This window comes from Aythya fuligula, chromosome 5 (assembly GCF_009819795.1).
Source record: "Aythya fuligula isolate bAytFul2 chromosome 5, bAytFul2.pri, whole genome shotgun sequence".
In the NCBI taxonomy this organism is placed as follows: Eukaryota; Metazoa; Chordata; class Aves; order Anseriformes; family Anatidae; genus Aythya; species Aythya fuligula.
Genome location: NC_045563.1, coordinates 34,978,023 through 35,004,379, shown reverse-complemented (window position 1 = coordinate 35,004,379; position 26,357 = coordinate 34,978,023). Strand labels below are relative to the sequence as shown.

At 41.9% G+C, this 26,357-nt stretch overlaps 1 protein-coding gene across 1 annotated transcript in view; it reads left to right on the top strand.

The window, feature by feature from the left end:
- The window catches only part of PAPLN (papilin, proteoglycan like sulfated glycoprotein), a 49,994-nt gene that overhangs the window by 5,853 nt on the left and 17,784 nt on the right, over positions 1-26,357 (top strand). Inside the window, exons 2-12 of the mRNA XM_032189385.1 lie at positions 5,295-5,357; positions 15,935-16,050; positions 17,420-17,480; positions 17,772-17,874; positions 18,756-18,886; positions 19,232-19,355; positions 20,187-20,267; positions 20,940-21,112; positions 21,712-21,835; positions 22,932-23,058; positions 25,799-26,006. Coding sequence (XP_032045276.1) covers positions 5,301-5,357; positions 15,935-16,050; positions 17,420-17,480; positions 17,772-17,874; positions 18,756-18,886; positions 19,232-19,355; positions 20,187-20,267; positions 20,940-21,112; positions 21,712-21,835; positions 22,932-23,058; positions 25,799-26,006 — 1,305 coding nt within the window. The 5' untranslated portion in view covers positions 5,295-5,300. The remainder of the gene's footprint in view (positions 1-5,294; positions 5,358-15,934; positions 16,051-17,419; positions 17,481-17,771; positions 17,875-18,755; positions 18,887-19,231; positions 19,356-20,186; positions 20,268-20,939; positions 21,113-21,711; positions 21,836-22,931; positions 23,059-25,798; positions 26,007-26,357) is intronic.

The window sequence follows — 26,357 nt, the reverse complement described above, 5'->3', positions numbered from 1 at the left end:
TCCTTGCTTTATGTGTTTATTTTTCATTTTTAACTCTTCCACCACAAACTTAAAAGGTGCTTCTCAGTAGACAAGGATAGTAAGAAAACGAAAGCTGGAACCAAGATATGCTGGATGTTTTGAGAGCAAAGCAAAACCCAGTAGCATCTTCAGAAAATATTGAGTCTTAAGAACTCACCAAGTGACTTTGAGTCAGTGACTAAGAAACTTGATGTCACTGGAAAACTGGACAATGTAATCCCCATTACGATTCCCCACCTCCTTCATCAGGCTACTAAAAATAAAGTAACTGAGTAAGATACAACATATAAAGGGCTAGGGGTAGCAGTAGTGGGGAAGGGGGAAAGAAATCCGGAAAATGTGGGAGTAGCAGAGTCACAATGACAACTTCTGCTTTAATGCTAGATATGCTAAAATTTACAACAAGTAATTTCAATCTATATTGCAGCGAGCAAATACTTATTGCAATCACTAATGTGTGTCTCAAGCTGTGCAAAGAGCTTCTGTCAGGGCTACCTTGGATGAGAACAGTAGAACTGCATGGGGAAATTCAAATCCTCATCTGGAAGATGAAAAGAGCTCTAAGTGGCTGCTCAAGCTAGTACTGCTGGGTGGCTTATGCGCTTAACTGCTTGCCCAGCCTGGCTCTACCTTGTCTGGCAGTAGAAAAGTGGCAGCCCTGAAGGGATTTTTTTATCTCCCACCTATGAATCACTTCCAGAACAGTCCCCGTCCCACGTACGTGGTGTGTGCCTTTGGCCAAAACGTTACTTAGAAATGCAGTTCACAGGCAAAAGATTGGCCCGTCTTATGTGCTAAACAGAGAAGAACCACATAGCACTGGCTGTTCAGTTATGCCCCCCCCCAAAAGTGAGAAGCACATGCACACAGACCAATACATCTGTGTGCAATGGAACTAATGAACCCAGTTTTCTTTGGACTGCGTGATTTGATGCTGTAGCATCTAAACAGCTTAAGCATTCATTTAAACAAGGCTGGGTTATTCATAACACCACTTTCAAGTTTAGATTCCCTCCTGTTGAAAAGAAGTCATCATCTAAATGAGATAAAAATCTAATATATCTCTTCATCTCAGCCCTGTATTTATTTTCCCTCCAACAAAAGTTAACTTTATGATTTTGAAACCTTGAAATTAGCCAGCTGTTTCAAAGTTATTTTTACACTTACACACACGCACACACAGGCAACGTAGGTCTTGTTTCCCTCAGAGCATGGATGTTGAGAGGTGATTTGGAAAAGAGGCCAAGTTGAAGTAGGCAATCCTGAATGTTTGTGCGTTGCAAGGCAGGATTTGCACGCGTAAAGAAAACAGAGAATTCATTAAAATTGTCCTTTATTCTCTTCGGTTTGTCTCAAGTGTACTCCTGGTCTTAATGAATAATTCACTGATCTTGCTAAGCCTGCATGGCCCTGGATAAAGACTTTGTAACTAAAATATTTTTAAAGCAGTTCACTTGGCTCCACTATAGAGAAATCTCCAAGACTGCCCATCTGGCTTTTCCAGACTTTTTATTTGTTAAGGCAAAAGTTTATTTACTGAGTAGGTTCATTGTTAAGCCCTGAAATGAGGATCCTTATCCCAGTTTTAAGTAAGGTCATTATCTAAATAAGTTAAAAATCTAATATATCTCTTCATCTCAGTCCTTTATGCTTCTTTTCTCAACCAAAAGTTAACCGTATGTGAAACTTTGAAATTAGCCATCTGTTTCAAAGTTATTTTTACATATACATATATATATATATATATATACACACAGGTGATGTAGGTCTTATTTCCTTAAGAAGGTGGCTGTTGAGAGGTGAGTTCTGTCCAAGTTTCTGAAATTCCAGCTATCTCCTCTGTAGCACTGTGGCCCTCCTGTCCACAGCACCAAGCAGAAGTAGGTAGAAAAAGGGCACCAGAACATGCTTTATGGATATCGTCAGGCAGAAGTTTCTGAAATTTCCACAAAATATTTGATCCATATTGTTTTGAACAGAAGTAAGGATTCTAAGTTGCTAAATTCAGTTTCAGGGTCAAACTTCTCCCATGTTAAGAGCAATTTGGGTTGGCCCCATGAGAGAGAAGAGCTTCGTAGTTCAGATGCCTACACAGATGGCATGAATGGTGATGGGTTCCAGCTTTTTGCTCACCTAACCTGAGCAGTTGATGACAGATGTGGATGGCTAGAAAATTTTAATCTCTTCCAGTATATTGAACTGAGGTTTCAGTTGGGCCTACCTCTGGTTCTGATTGGAGATCCTTACGTATTGTGAAGGGATTTTCATAATTCTTCTTGATATAAATTCAGATTTTAGCACTGTGGTAGGAATTCCTACACATGAGCCTTCCAGCAGCTGTTCCATCTTGAGCATATAGTCACCATTTCCTCTTAGACCCTGCTGCTGTTTCAGGGTGGAAGGCGGTGGAGATGCTGTTCTAACACAGTAGGAAAACAGAGCTGGGGAGTGTTGAAAAGAGTTAAAAGAAGGATAGAGGGCACAGAGAGCAGCAGCTGGTGTTGTCACAAGTGAAAGCACTGCAAAACACTGTCCTTTTCTTTCCTTCCCCCGCACACCCAGGCTTCAGTGAGAAGAATGGCAAGCAGAATAACATATGCTGCTGTGTCCCAGGTCATACAAGGAGAGCAAGAGCCATTAAATCCAGAAACAGACCTTGACCTTGTTTTGTGAAGGTTTCAGATTCACCAATCCAATCTGTGTTGTTTCTGTTTGACAGGGAGGCAAAAAGGATTAATGCAGAATACTGCATCTGGGGAAGCTTTTAAAATAACAAGTTTGTTGAAGCTCAGAGAAAGACACAATATTTGTTTTGCAGTGGAAGATTTAATAGGCTGCAGAAGGCCCTGTTCCTCCTGACCATTTTTTCCTGGAATCTGTTGACTAATTTAAGGGGGCTGGATGGTCTAAACTTTTTAATGCTAAATTTAGGCCAGATGTTAGACATATGACAGCAGTTTCCAGGCTAGTGCAATGGCACAAAAATGCAAGTGAGCACCAGAACCATAACCTGTTGCTTTTTGTAGGGGTTTGTCCCAAATGTTTAATGCTGTTCCTCACAGAATGTCTTCATCCCATCTGGCTGAAAACCTCCAAGATGCTAATTACTTGGAGACTGGGAGCACTGCCAGCTTTGGTGAGCTGCTTGCTTCTCTAGCCTCTTCTTCAGGAGCATCACGAGGTTTGGGCCCAGCTCCTTATCTGCCTCTTGATGCCAGGAGTTGAGTGGGCAGTACGTTACCAGCAGCAATAGGCTGTTGGAGCAAGGGATGTGATTCCCACAGCTGTCTCTGTGAACCCGAGAAGTGCCTGGAGTGGGAGATGTGAGAGAGGAATGCTAGGGAAGGGAGAGTTTTTCTGGGCAGTAGGAAGAGGAGACAATCAGTCTCAAAGATCTACCTCTGTCTGACACCAACACCACCCAAAAAAAGATACTTTTCTTACACCTTACCGCTTTGCTAGTGGTGTGAGGATGTTATAAGCTGCTTAAGAAAAGCTTTGCTGTTTCTGTGCATGGAACTTGTAGCAAAAGGGTTGTATCCTCATTTCTTGTGGCTGTCCTACCCATCTGAAAATCATTTCACAGTTGAATAGGGCTGTGACGCAGATCTAGCCTATGTTTTGGCTGTTGGCCTCAACTACATAGAGAGTGTACTTAACCTCTTATGTAGGGCAGCACTAGATTGTTTCTTCCTTGACTTGAATTGAAAGAGAGCTAGTAGCATGGGTGTGTGATAGAGGCTACATAGTCTTTCCTCACTTTCTTAAGAAGGCTAATCCAAAGTGAATGAAAGTCTGTTCATACAAAAAGCTCCTAAAGCTTCATTTTCTTATGAGTCACATGACTGGCATTCGGTATATAGTGACAGAAGCTTATCTCCCCTGCTCCTTAATAGTTTGCACAAAGAATTTGGTGCAGCTGGGTTTTTAGCACTTAGTGGTTTTTATACCCAAAAGGAAAAATAGTAAAGAACAAGGTTTTCATCCCTAGTACTCGGGATACTGGGAATGTCAAAATATCTTGTATATGGACTTACAGAACCGTAATGAGCTGTGTGGGTTCAGTGAGGCCTAGCGCTATGAGGGAAGTGGTTGCTTGACATAAGGTAACCTGAAATATCCAAATGCTATATCAAGCATGTTTCATTTCAAGTACTTTTTATTTCTGATCTGATATTCTCATACAACAATGATTTTGTATCAGTAATTAGATTGTTATCAGTGATATACATTCTTCAGTTCATTTGGATTTAATAGGCCAGGCCAAAGGAGCTGTATATTAAGTTTTAATATTAAATAGGGGTGTTGTTACAACGACTATTGAGATAAACATTTAATTGTTGATGCTTTTATTTTATGCACTGTGAAAAGAAAGTTTCTCCCTCTTTCCTTTTCCTAACTTTGAAAGAAACTTGGACTAGATAAAAACTATGCTAGGAGTATCTAGTCTCTCTCTTCTTTCTGGGCTCAGTAAACAGGTCATGAGGTCATGAGAAAGTGGTCATGAGAAACAGGCAGTTTGTAGTGACCAAAGCGTCCTTTGTCACAGCTATAAACTTTGGTGAATGGTGCTTCATGTGGGTTCAGTTGCTGCAACTCACAAGAGGAAAGATAAAGTAGCAAGAGGCAATGCACCAGTATAGAACTGTGGTCCCAAATAAGCATAATGCCCCAGTTTTTAGGAACTGTTGTATCCTGTTGTATGCTGCCTTTCCAGTTTTTGTGGCCTAAACTCCTTTCTAGCTCTGCAGAAGGGCTGTAACTACTGGTGGCTGAATCTAGTGGTATCTGCCCAGGACAAACAGTAGGATTTTAAACAAGCACAATCACACAAAGAAAGGTACAACGCTTCACCAAGTCATGAAGGATGAATATAGGGTACAGAATGTTAACTGTGGAATTTCTTACCTTGGGTCGGTTGAAGTCATTACAATCTTCAAGGTTTTGTCATGTGTATAAGTAAAAGGGTGGGAGGGCAGACAAGCAGCAGCATGCATCTTCCACTGTGCCCGGGGATGGTGTTCTCATAATATCAGAGGAAAGTTCAGGGAAATATTTGTGCTCAGTAATTACATTCTGGCTTTCTGTGCAAGGTAATTTCAGTCTTTGCAGTTGCCTTCATCTATTCAGGGAGTGTAGTGATAAAATCATTTTTCTTCTCTTGCCTTCATTTTAGTTCCCCCTCAATTTTTCCATTATGGTGTCTTAGCTTTCCAACCTACAAGCAGCAAAGAAGTAAGTAATTCTTATCAGTAATTTTTCTCTTCCCACAGACAGAGATGAAGAACTTGTTCCTTCTGCTCATGCTAGCAGTGATGCCACCTTCTGCATTTTCAGTAAGTAAACTTTTCTGAATACTTACAAGAAATTAAAGATATTTTTGCTAAGGACTGTCAACATCTGTAACTTGAGTATTTTGTAGAAAGTACATGTTATGAAAAGTCTAATGTGGCAATTAAATGAGAAAATTTGTCTCTAGGGTTGTTATCTGCAAAGTAGTAATCACTGCTTCAAAACTACAGTTATCACTTGAAATAAGAAGAATAAATCTTTGCTTGACTGATTTAGACCACTAAGACCACACAAAAGAGAAAAGTCATATGGTTTAGCTTTAATTGGGGAGGTAATATTTATATCAAACCAATTCAATAGAGGCAAAAAAGGAACATAGCTATTAGGAGCTGGGGTTCCTGTTCCTTTCTGAGAGAGATGTGGGATCTTTCTGAAGTAAATGCAGTTTGAGAACAGTTTCCCTGAATTTAACTTCAATTATATTAATGAGTTGGACTGTCTGAGATAAAATGTGACCTGCCGAGTAGATGGGAAGTGTTAGCAAAGGAAGAAGTGATACATTACGTGTAAAGGAACAGAAAGGAGGAAAAAAAGAGAGGTAATTATCACCCTGAGTAAATGTTTAGTGGGAGTAGTGAGGAATTATAAATATGTCACTGAAATTAATGAGTCCACAACTTTTATTCACCAGTACAGTTAGGAAATTATATTCCCATATTCATCATTTGCAAATGCTTTGTAGGCCGTCTTTTGAAGATCAAGGACAAGAGGCCAGAAATAAAGCAGAATTCATTAGCTATCATAGACTTTGCAATTTACAGATGGAAATATGCTTAAATAATATCTTGCTATCTCGCATCTGATAGAAGAAGATGCTGTACGTTAAAAGAACCAGAATATACTATATTCAGTTCATCTGTTTACCTATCTCTTTGCAACCTTGTGTTTTTATGGAAGTGAAATGACTGAAACACCCTGTAACTACAAAGGCTGACATTTCTCTGTAGCATTAGACTGTCCCCTGCATGCAACCAGTAGCTCCTGTTGAAGGCATGCTGAATGAAGGAAAAATATTTTGCTTGGCCGCTACTTAATTTCAGCTTCCCTGACATGGTGTTCCAGCCCTGACATCTGTCCAAGCTATAAAAAGACAGGATGATCTAGCAGCAGTTAGGCATTCTGCTATGGTGATTCTCCATTTTTTTCTGGGAGGGAAGAGAGAAATGGTTTAGGTTTTGAATGGGCCATTCTTTACCAGATGTTAATGTGTCTGGGCTGGGCTGTAGTAAGAAACGGTCAGCTTGTGAGAATTGGAAGGACTAATTGTAGTGATGACAACTCAAGTTTGTGCTAAATTGGGTTATGCACCAAGCAAACAGTGGGGCTGTGTGAACTCCCACAGGTGGGACAGCTGTGGAAAAGCAGTGCCTGCATGCCTGTTTCACTGCTGCAGAGAGGAGTGGTAGCCCTGCTGCTATAAGCAGCACAATTTTGCACATACATGATGGAAGAAAGAAAGAGAAAGAAAGGGTGAGACTGAAAACAGACAGGAAATACTACAAGGGAGAAAAATAAGTTAGAGAATTGTGTATGTTTCTACGCCACTCTGTACTCCTTTAGGGCTTCACATGCAATGGCAGGCTTATTGAAGAGTAACTTTAATTCATGTCACATAACATTGAAAAAGTCTCTTCTCTGTGCCTTCTTTTTATAATTCCTGGAAGCAGAGGTATGAGATTATTAGGTGGCATGTTACATTTCCCCACAATGAAGGGGGAGCACTTCCTCTAATGCATAGGAACATTTCTTTGAAAAGGTAAGTCACTGTCACTTTAACTCTGTTAAACATTGGACCCAGAGCAGCCTTGCAGCTGAGACAGATGAATTTTTATATCAAATGAACTGCCAGTATAGCAGCACATGGGTGGAAATGTGGGTCACTTCCAGGTTTGGAGTGAATAGTGTACACCCCAGAAAGAGTTTGGTGGTGGAAGAACTGAAACCTTTTGTCCCAGAAGCAGGAAAGCATGACTTTGTAAAAACACAGACTGATAGTGATAATGGGAGTACAACTATAAATGTCTGAGCTGCAGGTTTACACAAGGATGGAGAAGATAAGTCTACAGGGATTCGTGTCTGCTTGTGATTAAAGGGTGTAGATGGATGCCTGCTGTTTTTCATCTCTTTTCCTATTTTTGGAGTGGAGTTGCTTGTTTTTGCTTTGTTGATTGTTAAGCTAGGGAGAGCAGCAAGTGAAAGAAGGGAAGAGATGTGGACAGGGCCAAGACTATCAGAGCAGTTGAGGCCATTGCCTGAATCTGCTGTGAGCTTGCTGAGAGTGGCTGTTTTTTCTGCCAGACATGGCAGGCAGCATTAAGGGCCAAAAAAGGGACTCTTGTTTGTAAAAGCCACTGGCTGCAGAGAATTTCCACCCCAGTACTCCATCCTTGGTAGGATTCACCAGGCTCTTCTTCAATTCTTTACTGGTAGAATATGGAGAGTGTGGTACAAGGCTGCCCAAGGAAGTTCTGGAGTCTCCATCCTTGGAGGTATTTAAGAGACGTGTGGACATGGCATTAGGGGACACGGTTCAGTGATAGAATTCAGTAGCTCAGGTAGGTGATTGGACTTGGTGATCTTAAAGGTCTTTTCCAACCTAGATGATTCTATGATTATTGCGCAGCACCTGTGGTGTCTGTCCCTTTACACCCGGCTTTAAAGGGTCTAGAAAAGGAGGTCATCTGTAACGTAGCTCCTTTATTGCTTCTGCTGTGATAGTACCTGGAAACTACACCTTGATGGCCAGGAGGAGTTGTGTTAGTGGCTGTTACAGACAGAAAGCTAAAACAGAATAGTCTAGTGCAATTTCAGGCCATCCTGTCATTGCTTCTAAGAAAGTTGGGAACAGTGGCAATAATGGAAAATGCCAGGTTCTGGTGTTTTTTTCATGGCTCCTATTGTGTTTTTGCAGAAGGACGAAATGATGTAAAGGTAAAATTGCCTGGGCCCTGCCTGATAGCGTTATTGCTGAAGGAACAGTGCCTCTGCTGATTTAGAGAAAATGAATGCTGAAGATTTTCCATGGGAATAACTTATTTTGAATAACTTTTTTTGTTGTTGTTGTTGTGTGCATGTATTTAGCATGGTTGTGTATGTATGTTGTATAATTTGGGGTTGCTTTCTGTTTAGTAAACATGACATTCATCAGATTTCTCTGCCTCAATTTCATTTTTACAAGTGTGGTTTCACATTGGCAAATTTTTACAGCTAGAATTCTTCTTTCCAGATTTGAAATGCCTTAGCCACACATATCATGTTACTATTTCAAGGAAAAGTTTATTATTATTATTATAAGGGAAAGAGTTTAAATTAATGCTTTGTTATCTGTATGTATTAGTTGTTAGTTAGATCGTGTCCAACACTTATATTTGTTCCTAGACTGTACTGCAGGTGTGCTTAAAGCGAAAGCTGGTCTGAAGCTTGGCTGAAAATCATATTCAAATGACTTCCATCTGGGCAGCATTGCTTTCTATGGGTCTGCATTTCTAGGTTAAAATACTGTTTTTAATTTCTTCTGAAGCAATGAAGGTTGTTATTGTTTAACCATTGTTAATCTGTTGATTAAACTTCTAAACCCTTGACTAGATCTGACAGAAAGGTCGAAAGGTATATAAGGACCTCAAAGTTAAGGTCATAAAGAAACAGTGAAAATTACTGAGGAGAGAGAAAGGGAAGGAGATTTTATTAATGTTCTCATTGAGGTGAAGGTAGAAAATAATTGTACTGAGTAGGACCAAAGGTTTATTTTGCTCTATATCCTGTCTCCAGCTACATCATAAACAAATGTTTAGAAAAAAAAAATGTAAGAAGAATGGCAAATATGTACAGTTTTCCCTAATGCACTTCCAGTCTCCAGTTACTTGTGGATTATGAACCCTTTGAGCTGGAATCTATTTCACTTTCCTGAATTTGTGTCTCCTCGAAACCACGTAGACTTCCAACAGCACAGCATTCATATAAAGACAACAAGATCCTGTTCTTGTGATTAGTTTATACATCATCATTTGATTTGTCCTACATTTGTTCTTATCTTTTGGTCACCTATTTGTCATCCATGCAAGGACTGCTTAGCTTCCTTCAAAGCTTTAGGTGAATGATTTTGTTGAAAGCTTTTTGGAAATGTGAATGTATCAGACAGGTTACCTTTGCTCACGTTTGCTAATCTGTCAAAGAACTGTAGTAGCTTTAGAAGGACATGCTTTTAAAAATGCCTGGTTGACTCTTTCCCAAATATACTGTATTTATGCAGGTGTCTGCTAATTCTGTTCTCTGTTATAGTTTCTATTCATTTATCTAGTAGCTGTCGGTTTTATAATATGTGGGTATACAATTCCTTGGATTTCCCTGGGATCCTTTGGTAAATTAGTGCCAGACTTTCCGCTTCCCAGTAATCACATACGGAAGTAGTTTTAGCTGAAGGGGATGTCTGCCAGTATGTAATAGTTTATCCATTTCAGTCTTGAGTTCCTGCTAAGTCCTTTGGATAAACATTTCTAGTGACTTCGTACTGTTTCTTTTGATCACTTTTCCAAAATAAGTCTGTGGTCATAAAATGTTCTCACAATCCCCTTCTTTGTGGAGTTTTCTGAATGCCTCCTGTTTCTTCCACAGGGATTCCAAGATTCAATGTATCTTCTCTGCAGTGGCTGTATCTTTTTAGATTGCTTTTTTTACACACTAGTCAGCTCCAAGCCACCCAGACCTGTAGAAGGCTTTCAGTTTCTGAAAACTATTACCTGCTCTGTCCACTAGCCAGCAAATGAGCACAGTCCAGTGAGGAAGCACCTTCACAGTTCTGTGGTAGGTGAGGCAGTTGCTGCAGCCTTCCCAGCTAACAGGAAAGCAGGGAATGTGGAAGGAGCCAGCTATATTGTGTGACAGTCCGTAACAAGGTAGAAAGAGTGAGGAGTGGTAGGGAGTGAACATAGGAAGTGTGGGAATGAGTTGGGAACTATGAGGGTGTGGGTTAAGTAGTGTAGGGAGAACCTGAAGTGTTTTGGGGAGCTGAAGATGTAGGGGAACTGATGGATTTTAGTGAGTTTGCTAGAGGGCATATACTAACAAGCCAGGGCTGAGATGGTAGAGGGGAGTGGAAGGAGATAATGCAGTGAGTGTAAACCGCAAGCCGTTAAAACTAATGAAGCCTTGTTTTTTCCTCTCCTCTTTGTGAAGCAGTTTGTCTTAATAAGCTCTCTTCTCCTGTACCATTTTGTGGTTCGCTTCCTGCTGTCACCATCTTATTCACTCTCATTCTTGTTTTTCTAGGTTCGTTCAAATGCAGTTCTTTGATTGCTTATTCATTATTCATAAAAAATGGTACTTGGCATTCTTCACCTTCAAAGCTCTTTGCGAGCCTGCTGTGTCTGAGCCAAGATCAATGGTTAAGACAGAATTATAAAAAATGCTTTGTTCATGTGGTTCTGATTCATTCACCTATTTTTTTGTTGCATTTTAGGCTAATAACGTAGCTGGTTACATATAGATTTATCTTGAAAATACTTCTATTGAATAGTAGCATACATCTACATTACAAATGGCTGAGATACACTGAATGTTCTCAGCTCCCTGACAATTAGGTACAAATGTTGAATACCCCATCTTGCAGGGCTTAGCTGCGTGGAAACGTTATGGGTGGTCATCCTAGGAGAACAGGGCAGGTCTTCTGGATAGAAAAAGAAGGAAGTCGTTCACATCCTGACTTAAGCATATGCTCCAGGCCTGTTGTTCTTTCAGGGCCACTAGGCTTTACTGGCCCTGGCCAACCTCCCTCCACTCTGCACATAGCCTGGGAGGCCATTTAAGCCCCCAGGGTTGTCAGCCCTAACACAGTGACACCACAGCAGGGCCAGTCTCCAGCTCCCCACAGCCCTGCCCTGCCTGGGTGCAGGCCCAAAGATCCAGGCCCATATCTTGGCCTCGGACTGTCCTATCCCTAGGGATAGGCCCAATGTTTGGGCCTGGGCTTCCCCTGGCCTGCCCTTCTCCCTGTTTGGGGTGGTAGGACAGGCCCGGCTGTCAGGCCCAGCCCTGCCCTGAATCCCCTAGGAGCCCTCACTGCTGGACCCCTGCCCACAGGGAGCAGCCAGCTATCCTGGCACCTTGACAGTTTTTGTTTTTTTTTGCCTCCCTCATTAACCTTTCTGTTAGCAATTAACTATTCTCTAAGCAATTATTATTCAAACTTAGCAAAGCTGCATTTTTCCCTGGAGACTTCCTATTAGCCAAGGCTTTGGCAATGAAACCATTATGGAATAAATGACCGCAGTGATAACTTTCTTTTGTAAAGCGTTTGTTTTCACCCTTCTTTCACAGATGTTTCAACAATGGGGCTACAATTCAAGGGTGTGTTAAACTAAACATAAACCTTTCAGAAACTGTAAACCCCAGAAAGCTGATGTTTATCAAGCAATAGTAGTGTAGTGTTATTTCAGAAACAGTGGGAAAGACTGAAAAGACGTACTCTATTTTGACTATAGTTTTAAACTACAGAAGTGCCGCATAAAATGACAGTGACACTTAGGGAATCGATTCCATATTACTCATCTTATCATAGGCAGCTGTATCTATTTTCAGTGGGTAACAATTTTACAGGGCCTTGTACTTCCGATAGAAAGAATTTCAAATGTTAACTTGCAACGTCAATATTTTCCCACAAGTCTTGATGTTGGCACTGAGATTTGTTATCGTATCTGAATGGAATCTCATAACTGTGTGATGCATTTCCAGAAGTCAAAATAACAACTTTTCAGCATACAAAGAGATGCTTCAATTGCAGCTCAATGGAATAAAGGTATGTGAGCTGCTGGGCTAAAAGTGGGCACTAACCTCATCTAAAACCTCTCAGGCATAGCATGGATATCAGTAATCATGTGCTTTTAGCAGTGACCGTTGGAATGGTATAACATGATGTTTTATTGATGCTTCTCAGTTTGGAAAGGCAGCACAAAGAGTCACAGAATAATTTAGCTTGACTATCTCTAGGCCACTAAAGGCCACTGAGCAGGGAAAGACTGGGTGGAAAAACCTGGCTGAGATTTAGTTTGCTTGTACCTGTGACTACAGACCTTCACTGCTCACTTTGGACTGTACAGTAAATTGATGTTTGTTTTCATAGCTTAGTGATAGCATTGGAGTTGTATAAAGTTATTATTTTAAAAGATGTATAAAAATATTATTTTAAATTATAAATTACGCTGACTTGGTAGTCCATGTTCAGGTATGTAAACTTCATAGATCATCTCATCCCTGCAATGCATGACTGGGATGCGCAGTCCTCTGTCGTGTACAGTTTCTTATCTATCTCATCAAACTGACTGAGAAGTGTTCCAAGGGCCCTATTTGAAGTGTTTCTGCATACTGCCAACATTTTCAGTCAAATCCCATTCATAGCACCTTTTCTAGTGCATGTTTCATATATAAAAATATATATTATATCCTATATATTCTACTATTTAATGCTATATTTAGTACTGTTAGTACTGTTTAGTACTATATATTGTACTATATGCTGAGAATCTCTTTAAAGGCAAAGTCTGTGGTTCCAGTGATTCAGAGGCACAACTCTTTTATTTGCTTGTTATATCAGATTCAGTTGGCCTGATAATTGCAGATGCTTCAACTGTATCAGTATTGCATTTATCAAGGTATTGATGAAAACAATGCACTGTTCATAAAAATGAAATCATTGACCTTCTAAACTTTTGGACCACTACAGCCTGTTTACTAAAGAGCACTGAGAGCATGTGGTGCCAGGGTCACGTGTCTCATCAATGTTGCCAGAGGATAGACATTTCTGTTGTTTTAAAAGGCAGTAGAGCTAGATGTTAACTGACTGTCCTTTCTGAGATTTTCAGAAGTCAAGTAAGATGCTTGTGTACTTCATCTGGCATTTCCTGAGACGTTAGAGTATACACTTACTGCAGATAAATAAATGGTCTGCGTTCTTGTATGCATGCAAAGCTGAAGTGAGGGGAGAATGAAGCCAAGTGAATTGGTAACAGTCATGACATTTTTAGACTTTTAGTTCCAGGGTCCAGCAGGGCCTGGGATTTAGTCATACTGGCTGACAATGGATAAAAGCATTCCAGAGTCTGAACAGAGCAGAAACAGAAATTAGCTGATAGTGTCTTAAAACATCTTGTTATCAGATTAAATGATAATAGATTTCATATGTATTATAAATATTTTGCTTTATATTTGCCTGTACGCACATGCATGCAGTTCCTGAAGTAATAAGGACTCTGCACAGATTTCTAAATGTGTGAGTTGAGTCCCTATTATAAAATGTTTCTAACACCATACAGCTTTGGAAGGCTTCTCCTGGCTGACACTTCTTTTGGGGTGTACATAAATGGAGTGATACTGAGAAAATGATTGTTCCTGCACTCTGCTTATGCATAAGCCTTACAACAAAGAGTCCCTGCAGATTTTGCTCTCTATAGAAAAATAAAGAATGCTACTTCTGTAGGAGGGATATTGGAATATTTATCACTTTGGTGTGTGTTCAGGGAAGGGTTTTCTATCCTAACTGCCTTCCAGTAATCTGACTTTCAAATGCTCCTCCTCTGGATTTTTATCTGCATGTTTTCTTCTCCCTTATGCTGACTGAAAGGTTCCTTGTTTCCAGGGTGAGCTAATACTGCTCCTAAATCAGTCAGCTGATATAGAGGAGTAAGACTGCAAAGAAACGGAGTGGTAGCATGTTTCATTCTTCTGGGAGTAAGGGAGGAGGGATTACAGGGGGCAGAATTAGGTGCCTGAAAGAAAAACTTGGGAAAATAAGATGCTTTTCTGAAAGCTAAAACTCTATTGATGGGATTACTCCCAGAAAGGCAAATGAAAATGCAGAAGACTAACACTGAGCTGAATATTTGGAACAAAAGAATGGGAGAAAGATTTGGCAAGGGGTCTGGGAGATGTTGACATGGCAGAGAGAAGGTATGTGGAAGTGGCTGTAACCTGGGTAGTGCCACTGCGTGAGCAGGGTGAAGGCAAACAGAGTTAGTCTGAACCAGAAAACTGGTCCTGAAGGATTTTGCCTACAGGGGGGTTAGAAAGAATTGCACAAAACTTGCAAAAAACAAAAGGAAGTCAAATAGCATGAGCCAAGAAGAAAGTGCTTCATATTAGAGTAACAGAGGCAGAAATAATAGGGGGTGGATCTGGAGCTAGATAGCTGTGGGTATTGTGGTAGCAACTGCATAAATATGGTAAGATGATATCTCTGACTGTGTTGCTCTGCCAGCAGCAGGGAATTACTCCTGAAAAGAAAGTGAGAGAAATTAAAAACAAGGCTGTAACTCAAGGACTTGGAGTCAGGCAGGGAGCATGTGCAGAAAATTACAAGAACTGTCTGAATGACAAGGGAGGGTTAACCCGTGCATCTTGCTGGATTCATTGGATAATATATTAGGATAGTTCCTATTTCTAGCAGACTTAGATGTCTTATGGTTAACTGAAGTAAAAAATATGTTTGAAAAGTGAGGAGCTTACGCTCTGCAAATAGATAATGATGTTGTGAAGTGATGCCTGCTTGTGATACTCATCTCTCAGAAGCTGATATTTAATGTGCAAGAAAAGAGACACCTGGACCTACCAAGGCCACGTGCAAGTCTCACTGCACAGAGTTAACAGACTTTTGCTGTCTTTCAATGCATGAAAAACTACTGCAACTAGACGACCACATGGATTCTTGTTTGAATAGATAGATTCTTGTTAGTATAGATAGAAAACTGATTAAATTCCCAGATGTGCGCCTATCTTTGTAGTTCTTCTACCAGAGCAGAAATGTGGTTTGTTGTCCACGACCTGAGTTCTAGAGTAATGTACCACAAGCAACATCTACTCTGGATCCTCACATGTTACTGAAAGAATTTCCAGGATGTTAAAATGAGATGGAGATTGTAAAGATATATTTTCTGACTCCTTTCTGTGTCTTCCTCTGCCTTTCTGCTCCATATTAACCCAAATACCTAAATGCCCAAATGTTATGCATTACCTTCTCAGCTGTATAATGTATATATAAATTGCCCTAACTGGTGCAGCTACACAGCAAACCATGTCTACAGCAAATCCCCTGCAATGTTGTTCCCTGAATTTACTGTCTTTTTCTAAACATTGCATCTTGCAATTTTTTTTAACTTTTTTTTTTTTGAGACAAGGATTTGAGGTTCAGGGGCTCTACTGATATGGTCTGGAGTGACAATGCTCATGGTCCCTGAAGTAAGTTTGTTTCTACTGCCTTGCCAAGAGGGAGACATTATCCTTTTTCAGATGGCTATTCCAAAGTGCTGAGATTCTCTCTAGGAACAGACAAACAGTTTAAGGGAAATTATAAAGTTGGATGTGCTGTATGGCTTCAGGAAGCTAATACTACTAGTTGTTAGAGGCTTGGCTTTTCTCATGTATTGTTCTCTGCCATCTTTCATACCTAGGAATAGAGCTCAGCAACACAGTGTCTTTTGTAAGAGAACAGATTGGAGCTCTAATTCATTTCCATTGTTTCTGGTTTTCCTGTGTTGCCATGTCTGTTTGATATGTCTGTGTTTTGTGTTATTTATAGGGCCACAGGATGAAAAGGCAGACTGATGTCTGGGGAAGCTGGGGTGAATGGGGCAAGTGCAGTCGGAGCTGTGGTGGTGGAGTCAGCTTTCGGCAACGGCGCTGCTATTCCCAAAGGTGAAAGATAACCTCCTTTACTGAGCTCCTGCATGTATGGTCCAACATACATTCAGAACCAAAATCACTTTGTGTTTGGTTCCAGGGGAAAAAAGTCACCTGCGTCCACTTTACATGATCCTTAACTTCAGTCACATCACTGCTCTTTTGAAGACACTCTTTGATATGTCTTTGCTTTGCCTCCTTTGCTAGAAGACAGTGGTCTCTCTGTGAGATCTGAGGCTGTATAATTGGTATGGCAGCAGCTGTTCAATCAGGTCTAGTGTGGAAAGCCTGGGGGAGTGGGGAGAGAGCTCAGAGCATCATGTTTCTCTCCCAAGAGCCAGTGGCTATGCCAAGGCTTTCTCAGACTTACCATTTCCAAGAAGGTAAATTGCCCCAGGAGAAACAGACTAGTGGAGTTGTCTCAAGCAGTGATAATGCAGTGCCGTCTCATTTGCAGCTGGGTTAGATGTAGTGAAGACAATGACTGGGAGTGCACGTGTAGGGAACAGCAGATGTGAGAGCTCCTGTTGTGGACAAAATGCAGGAAAATGAAAAAAAAAAAAAAAAAAGCAAAAAGAAAAAGCCAGAGCCTCAATAACACCTTGAAAAAAACATCAGCCTCTTTATATTTAGAGAAATTAGAGGGGGTTTGTTTGTCTGTTTGTTTTTTAACAGAAGAATTCAGTGTTATCCAGAACTGCTTCTTCCCATCCAACTTAAAGAAAGGTCTTTTTTAAAGGCTGTCTGTCATAGGATACACCTATGTCTTGTTGCCAAGCCGGAATCCCGTGGGGCCTGTCTCTTCATTTTAGAAGTGCTGAGATATTAGACATTTGTTGGCTTTTCAGATCAATTTCCTCTACAGCTGTTATTTTCCATAATTGTCAGCTGGAAACATTTGACCAGAACCAGGGTGTTGCACATTTTTCATGGGCATATTTCTCTTCCCTACTAATGGGTCTAGTATGTGCATAAACAGCATGGTAAGTGAAGTGCATACCTATTCTGAATTGGCTACTACTCTCCTGCTTAAAGCACGTGTCTGGGTCAGGTAAGGACACATCAGCTTGTGCTAGTGGACGAAGGACAAAAAGCTCTGCTTCTATTAATTAGCGAAAAAATAACCCTGAAGAACTATCCTGCAATTGTTCTTGGTGAGTGTCTCATTCATGCCAGAATGCAAACCATAGCAGATAATACCACTAGCAGATATAAATTTGTTTTAATTAAAAAAAAGTGCATTTTAGTTATATTATTATGCTGCTTCGGGAAACTGTGTGAGTACAATATGCTCAATGTGAAGGTGATTTGTATTGTCTACCATGAGATGATTTTTTGCCTGTATATTCTTCAGAGAACTTCATGGTTTTTTTCTGTCTTTCAGGACAGAAGGTGCTTCCAGTTGCATTGGACCAACTCGAAGCTATCGCTCATGCAATATTCAGGTACAATACTTGTTTGTAGTCTGTGTTTTTTTGTTTGTTTTGTTTTTGCTTGCCTGTTGTTCCTTTTCCCCAAACAAATCATTCATGTTCAGAAGTAATTGTTAGATTCTGTCTCTCTGGCATCACAGGAATGATGTTCATCAGCAGTACCTCATCAAAAGCGTATTGGTCCCAGACAAGAATTTATGCTGCTGATTTTATATGGGAGCCAGGAGGGACAGGTTTTAATTGTACACTTAGTTGTCCTCCTTTTCATAATGGCCCTGAGCAAGTGTTTTCTCCTCCAAACAGAGCTGCCCAGAAGGCTCCAGGGATTTCCGGGCAGAGCAATGTGCAGAGTTTGATGGGACAGAATTCCAAGGAAAGAAATACACGTGGCTTCCGTATTACGGAGGTAATAAGTCTTACAAAGTAGAGTTATTCTTCATCCCTGACTATCAAGTTTGTTTTGAAGTGACTGTAATGTATTTGACTATACTTTTGTAGTAGGTACTTCCTCAACTGGCGTAGCAGGAGGGTTTGAGGCATGGAAAAATCCTTTTGCCAGCCGCAAAGCGTTGCTCTCACAAAGACACAATGGGCCAAGAGACACAAACCACTGCAGCAGTATATAGTTGTCTATTGTAACAGTCATTCTTTCAGAAACATTGCTCAAGAAAGCTGGAACTGCCTGCAGCTAGATCCTAAAGTAATGAAGAAGCAGCAGCTCTGCTGTATTTTTCAATATTGGTGGAAATACCAGCATGACAAATGAGAAACAAATGCATATGATTAGTAAGTCCTTCAGAAGACATGACGTATCTTGTAATTGGCCCACACTTTATGATGAACCAATTCAGAAGGCAGGTATAGGAACCCAGAGGTCCTTGATCTGAGCTTTGACATAATTAACAGTGGCTTATGAGGGATTTCAAGATGGATTTAAAGTTTTGCTTGTTGGCTGTTAAAGTAACAGCTCTCTTGTGTTCTGTACCAGCACTTGTTCTCATCCTAGAAAGCTTTGTACACAGAACTAAGGAACAACCAAATATCCACCAGGCCCAACATCCCCTCTCCACCACTAGCCAAGCAGGGTGCCCAAGGAAAAGGATGAATGTCCTGAGGCTTTTTCAGGGTACTTTTCTATAACCTAGCAGTTTGTGACCCAGAAATTCGCTCAATATCTGTCACTTAATATTAGTCCACCCCTCTGTTTCTGCTCTTGTGATATAATACCAGGCTCCTGATGCATTAGCAAGCTGTGGTATGTAATGTTTGTTTTTTCTCTCCTGCCAGCACCCAATAAATGTGAGTTAAACTGTATTCCCAAGGGAGAAAACTTCTACTACAGGCACAAGGAAGCTGTGGTAGATGGGACTACCTGTGAACCTGGCAAGCGGGATATCTGTGTAGAGGGAGTTTGTCAGGTGAGTCATCCTGTTGTTTCCTTCCTTTACCATTGCTTCTGTCAGTCTTTTAGTTGCTTTCCTTTGTTCTTCTTGGCCCTTCATAATAATACCTGGAAAGTTCATTCATTCAGTTTCTGATGTGCTGAGGGACATGTTAACAGCTCTTATCTCTCTGTCTCTGGAAGTGAAACAGAAGATGCCAACTCTGTCCTTCCACTGACAACTCCTTCCCTGACTTCCCAGACTCCCTAGACTCATGTTTTCTCACAAAATCAGTCATTTGGCCAAAATGGTCATTTGGCCATTTTTTCTTTCTTTCCCTCGTTATGGTTTATTCATATTGATGCCCCTGTGCTCTGACAGGCCGTTGGGTGCGATAACATACTGGAATCTGCCAAGAAGGAGGACAAGTGCCTGCAGTGTGGAGGAGATGGCAGCACCTGCTATGGTGTGAAGGGCACTTTTGATGTGCCCAACCTTCCCAAAGGTACAAATGATCTGGGTAGTTCGGGCAGGTGAGAAGGAAAGAGTTAAACCTAAACTGAAGCTGCTGCAAGGGCTGGTGGGAACACCTGCTCACAGGTTGATGTCGGCAAGCTTGAGTGTTCACTTGAAATGTTAGTATGGCACGTGGCTCTTCAGCTGCTCTACCATCGGAGAGTGTATTGATTGCCTCACCCTGGGAATCACTTCCTTAGTCTCAGTACAGTCTAATGTACTTGCCATGCTGCCGGTGTCTTTCCCTGTTCCAGCAGGTGCTATAAATGTACATATGAATATCTATGTACATATCTATATCTATATATCTCCTTCATAAGACTACCCCCCTACCCAGTGCCTTGACAGTCCCACTGGAATTTCTGCAAGGCTAGAAATGGAACTGCATCTTCTGCATTTGGCCAATTTTGAGTCATTTCAGGACAACAACTGCACTGTGATCAAATCTCTCTGGGATGAGCTCCAATATAGAACTTGCTGAAATGTAAAGGATTTAATATATATAAAAAAAAAATAAAAACAAACAAACAAAAAAAAACAAAAACAACCAAACAAACAAAAAACAGGCTTTGCACTGACCCCTGTGTTTACTTTTCTGATGTGAAGTTGCAACTTTATGCACATAAACTGGCCTCTTGAGAGTTTTTGGTGAAACTGTTCAGAATGCAGACAAAATGGCAGCTGAAATGCTTCAAGCCACCACCATAAAGCTCATCCAGTTGTTCAGGCACTAATGAAACTGGGAGAATTATTGGCACAGAAGTATAACTTTTTGATATCTGCAGATAGATATTGAATAATCCCTTTCATTTTTCTTCAGGGTACAATCAAATCTTTATCATTCCTGTGGGAGCCACCAGCATCCAAATTAAGGAGGTTATGCCCAGCAGGAACTTTTTGGGTAAGTCTGATATCAGAACCTGTGTTTCAGTCTGTTTGGACTTCAGACTGCATTAAAATTTGGTTTTCGGGTACAATGGGCTTTGGGCCTTGAGAGCTTGATACGGCAGAGGAAAAAATACTTCGAAAATCATGATCTGAATATTGAGTATCTTTGATGTTACAGTGATGCTTAACTCTGAGCTTCAGGTATACCTCATTTTCAGTGACTAAATGGTAAAGGCAGAGACAGGACAGGAATATGCTGAAGGGATTTGGCTGTGCAGCAAGAAACTGCTTTCTCTGCAGCAGAGCTGGCAAGAATTGTCTGAACATGGAGCTGCTTCTGGCAAGAAAGCACTAGAGGGCTTGATGTTCACCTTTATTTGCTGCATGTGTGATTCAATATTAAGTAAAAACAGAAGCACCCTTGTTGAATTCTTATGGTCCTCTTGATATATGAATTTTTGCTGTGTTGGTAGATGCTGACATATTAGTCTGTCACCACACTTTAGAGGATTGCAATACTGATGCAAAGGAGCTGGGGCTCAAATGGTGGAGCTGAGAGCTCTGTGGGTTGCCAGTACCCTGAAAGTCTAGAGCAGGCACTGTCTTGCAGAATCTAGAACCAGGATTCAAGTTATAGGTGTGTTAATTTACTTCCTTTTCTTCTCTGGTATGTGGGTTTGTCCAGCTGTCAAGAACGTGAGAGGGGAATATTATCTGAATGGGCATTGGACAATTGACTTCAGCCGAGCTCTGCACATAGCCAGCACAGTTATGCACTACGACCGTGGCTCAGAAGGTGATCTGGCCCCAGAGCTCCTCCATGCCAGGGGCCCTACCACAGAACCCTTAATCATTGAGGTAAGCGGCTGTGCCTGTCCCCACCGGTACTTGCTCTCTTGCTTTGCGTAGCAGCCCTTGCTTTGTGCCCTGGGAGTGCATTGGTGGGGACTACATGGGAAAGACTACAGAAGAGTAACTGGGCCCCCAGGAGTCTTGCAGAGCTGTAGACCCTTAAGCTAGGTGTTTCTCTTGTAGAAATCACACGGTGTTCTGCTCTGGTTCTGTTGCCCAGTAAGGAGACGTGCAAGGCTTGGTGTTGGCCTCTTGCCTGTTCCCTTGGGTTCTGACTTTAAGAGGAGAGTCAGCACAGAATGGGGCTGGGGGAGGGATAGGCTTTAGGGCACTGCATGTTACAGTGTGCTGTAGGCTGGGTCAGGGTATTACTGTTACAGAGCATGTAGATCTTCTGCCTATGAGAGAAATAAATGCACTCTTCTCTGAAACATGATGCTCCCTAGAGCATCACAGAAGGCAAGGAGAAAATACAGTCTAGAGAATAAGTACTCCCTGTACTGGAGGGAAGCAAGTCAGCTTGAGCCCTCAGGAACGATGGGGAAATGCTGTGAAGGGCAAAAGTGCTGTTGCTATTTCTTTGACTTTATCCCATGCTTTCATAGCTCATCAGTCAGGAGCCAAACCCGGGGGTGCAGTATGAATACTACCTGCCCGTGCAAGGACAGACCTCGGGTTACAGCTGGAGTTACAGTTCATGGAGTGAGTGCAGCTCTGAGTGTGGAGGAGGTAAGGGGACAGCACCTGGTCTCTGGCAGCTTGGCTCGGGGTTTATATCCACACCCTGAAGACACTGTGTGACTGTGTGCTGCCCTCTGCAGCTGCTTCTCAGCGGTTTCCTGCTGGAAGACAGCACAGATCTCTACAGGGTGCCATTAAGGTTTTGTCAAGGGAGAGTTGCATGTGGAATCACAAGAGGACTGTGCCCCTTGCATTGTCCTGTCTTATCTCACATCTTAGTCCTCAGACTGGTTACTAGGATCTGTTAAGACTCTTCATGAGTTACCTTTGTTTTGTTTTGTTCAGCTTCACTTCTCCATGTCCTTTTCAGGCCTTTTCAACCACTTGAGAGGTCCTCTCCAAAATGACCTGGCCTACAAAACCGAGTTTCATCATACCTCTATACCTGTCATAGCCTGAAAGATTCCCTCTCTCTGAGGGGATAGACTGTTGGATCTCCTGGGGTGTCACAGCATGTTCAGTTTGCAGCTTCTTCTGTAAGCCAAGCTAAGGATTTTAAGCTAAAAAAAAATCAACAAACGAACAAAAATCAAGCCAAAATCTCCAGCTAACTAGACTGTAGAGCTGCTCTCTGTTTCTTCTGGTCTTCTGTGCTGATGGTCATTTCAATAACTTTTGCCATGCTGTGGTTGTAGGAGTTGATGTTGTCTTTGCTGGGTGCTCTCATCCTGTAGAAAGCGTGAAGAGTTCCAAGTTTTTCTCCGGTGTCTACTCTTTACAAGATTGATCTTCTGGGTCTAACAGGAGGTCCACAGATCTGCCGCTGCATGCTGCACACACCAAGCAGCATTCCTTGATAAGCAATGTATGGATGTGGCACTTCTCTTGTGAGTCACAATCCACTCAAATAACAGGGAAAGGCCCCTAAGCTGCACAGAACTATTCTGTCTCTTCTGCATTTCCTGTGGACTGAGATATTGTGGGTAGGCATCATTCATACATATAGTGACAGGCCAAGAGCTGCACCTGATTTTTTTACAGTTGATGGGTGCAGGTGTGAATTCTGTACTACTTTAGGATCTTGTCTTGGCAACACCACTGCATTTCAAACACAGGTCAGGATACTCTCTTGTTTCTCCTTTAGGATTCCAGTCCCGTTTGGTGTTTTGTACCATTGACAACGAAATTTATCCAGACTATATGTGCAGGAATAAACCACAACCAGACAATAACCGGACATGTGGCCGTCAGACTTGTCCCCAGACAAAACGGTAAGATTTCCTTTCCATTTGTGGGCTCTAACTTCTTCCTGAGGTGCTTTTGGAGCCAGCAAAAAGAATGACCCTCCCACTACCACCCTCCAGCATGGTGCTCTCCAAGGAAATGTTTCACTTCTTAGAGAAAGCCCAAGACAAAGGATAGTGATGTTAACACTATAACAAGTGTTTTTATGTGCAAAAGGGCTTGGTATGTCTTATGTTCATTTCACAGATCAATTACATTTTCTTTCTAGCATCTGATTGTGGAAGATAGTCTGCTAGAGTTAGTGTGCTAGCCCATATAGGATGTAGGAAACAGATTCTAAGGTTTTTGTTCTCTTCAACTGGAGCTTACAAAAAAAAGAGGAGTAGGTTTGAGCCAGTATAATTTCATGTCATTTTTGCATTTTGAGTGTCCTTGCTCTTCAAAAGGGATGAATCCTGGAATCTATTCCTTCTCTAGCATTTTCAAATCCCTTTACTGAACCATTTCACCTTTGTCCCTTGCTTACATAGCTTTGCAGTTGGCTTTACTTGGCTCTTATGGGCATCCAGACAAGTAACCAGAGCCTCAACTGCATATCTCACTGTGTACCTGGTGTGTATTGTGGAGGCCTGTGAGTGTTCTGTTATGGGCCAGAGGGCACCTGAAAAACCGGGAGCATTTCTGAATACATGATAGCCCATAGCTACTTTCTTTAAGTGCTTTAAATCCTTTGTTCTGTGTATAAAGGACTTCTTACATCTATGCACCACAAGCCTGGAGCCACAGTGGAGCACGGAGCTCTCAGATGAAGAGGTAACGAGGAGACTTTAGAAAGCACAGGAAGGCAGCTGCTCTCTTCTGCTCTCCACCTAGTTTCCTACTGGAGGATGTGGGGGCTTTCCTCTGGCACTGGTGCTAGCAGGTGGTTGCTTTGCTTTTGATTCTTGCCAATGCAAATGATGGTGGAGGGTGCTGGCTGGCTAAGCTTTGCTTAGGTGGTTGTGAGTGGTCCTGGTAACCTAACTTTTAGGGGACAGTTTCTTCATAGCTTTTGGCTAGATAATTATTGTATTTTCTCTGGAATTAGAGAGGTAAAGAAATGTTCTGGAAATTTTTGTTTGGTTAATCAAGATAAATAACAAAGGAAAAAGAGCATGATGGATTAGGGCCATTGAAACATTGGCCAAAATTCCAGTGTGCCATGGAAAAGCCTCAGAGTTCTTTAAAAGCTCTTCTCTTTTTGGCATAGGCCCCATATCACGTAGAAAATTTCCTCTATACTGTGTTGAGTGCAAGGATGTGACAGACACAATACTTACAATATACAGCGAGGTATTAGAAGTAAAAAAGATAAAAGGCAAAACAAGTGCTCCCTAGCAAACTGCTACTAGCTTATGACTTGCCTCTGATGATGGCCCTATCCTTATGGTTGACCTTGTCTTACAAAGGACTTGAAACACGTGTCGGAGAAGATGTCTTGGCTGGCAATTGAAGCAAGCTGTAGGTGAGTCCATCCAGTTGATGCAGCCTTTCTAATGCTGTATGCTTGCTTTACAGGAGGCGGAATAGAGATTTGTGGACTTTTTTAGCCCCTTGGGCACCTCTGAAAAATCTTAATTGATGAATTTGTTTTGAGCCCAATAACCATACCAATCTAAGTGGTTTGTACTTGAAGTAGTAGTTCCCTTTCCAAAGGGAATATCTTATTTTGTGTTAAATGGTATTCAGTTCTGGTATAGTATGTGCATCTTTAGCAGTAGAGGAGTATCTTCAGGAGACGAACATCTGCTGTGGAGTTTCTGGTAGGGTAAGAATATGAGTTGGCTGCCTGAAACTCAGTCCAGGAGTGATGAGAGCAGACCAAGGCAGGAACTTGAGAGGTAGAAAACATGAACTGCCTTCACTCTCTGGCTAGGGCTTATGTGATGGAAAGGGAGGATAGCAGACCACTATGGTGTCTCCTTTGCATCTCCAGTGCCTTTTGACTGCACCCCACACTGGAGTCTGGAATGAAACATCGTGCTGTCCCTGAAGCCAGGCCACACAAGCTGTGCTCCCAGCCACCTGGGCAGCACCAAGACACAGGAACAGACAAGGGCAGGTATTTTAGCATCCAGCATGATCGTTTTGTGGATATTTCACCTTCTGTTAGCAAGGATGTAACATTTCCATAACAGCTTCAGTGACCAAACACAGAATAAAATCTATTTAAAGGATTTTTTTTTCCTTTTTTTTTTTTTTTTGGTGTGCTTCCATTAGATAATTTAGCCAATGGGTGGAATAGACCAGCTTTCTATTGGTCAGTCAGTTTGGTGATGTTTTCTGTTTCTGTTAGTGGCTGGAGTATAATGGGGTAGTTACACTGCTGTGGACTGCTTTTCTTTTAGCTGATCTGGATTGTTTTCCTTTTGTTTGTTTGGTTTTGTTGTTTTCTTTCCCTTTGGTGTTCCATTCCAGACCTAATATTTTTGCAAATGTCAGGAGACCAAAAGCCATGGAGAGAAATCTTTCCCCTCATGGAGAGCTCTGCAATTCCAAAGTAACAAGTGCTTAGTAGTTGGGGATTTGTCTCTGGGGTGAGACTACTCTGCATTGCCAATTAAGCTGGGCAGCGCTTGGTGAAATGGGAGCTTGCCTCTGATTCTCTTTTGCAAAGAGATGTTTTCCTTGTCTGACTGCAACAGAGAGACATGACGCTGACTTCCTTTGTGCCTCTGGGCAGTTTGGCTGGGCCGTTATTTGTTTGCTCCATTCTGTGACCTGCAGGTGGACAACGGGGGAGTGGGGACCCTGCTCAGCTACCTGTGGTGGAGGCACCCAGACTCGCTCCGTTTACTGCGTGGCGTTTGATGGGCAGAGCTCCCAAGGGGTTGTGGACAACGCTGAGTGCATGGCCTTTGCACAGCAGCCTCGCAGCAGTCAGCCCTGCAACATGAGGCAGTGTGCAACCTGGAGCACAGGTCCCTGGTCAGAGGTGAGTTTGTGTGGGGGAGGCGACTGCCATTTGGCATCTGTTGGAGGAGGATCTGCCAAAGCGTGGGGGTAAAGAGGCAGGCATCTTTGCTGGGACTGTAAAAGGTATGTGCCCCTGGATAGGTAACGGGCAGAGGTACAAGACTTGTCCCTGCTATCCTCAAAACAAGTTCTCCAGGTTGCTAGCAGCTCTGCCTTCCTATAAATTCGTTCATGTTCCTCAAAGCTGTTCATGACCCTGCACCCTTGTCCCTCTCATCACATGATCTCTCTCTCCCCCAGTCTCCCAGTCCTTTCCCCACTTCTGTAATTTTATCAGATCCACCAGACCTTGCTGAGTTTCTGAGCCAGG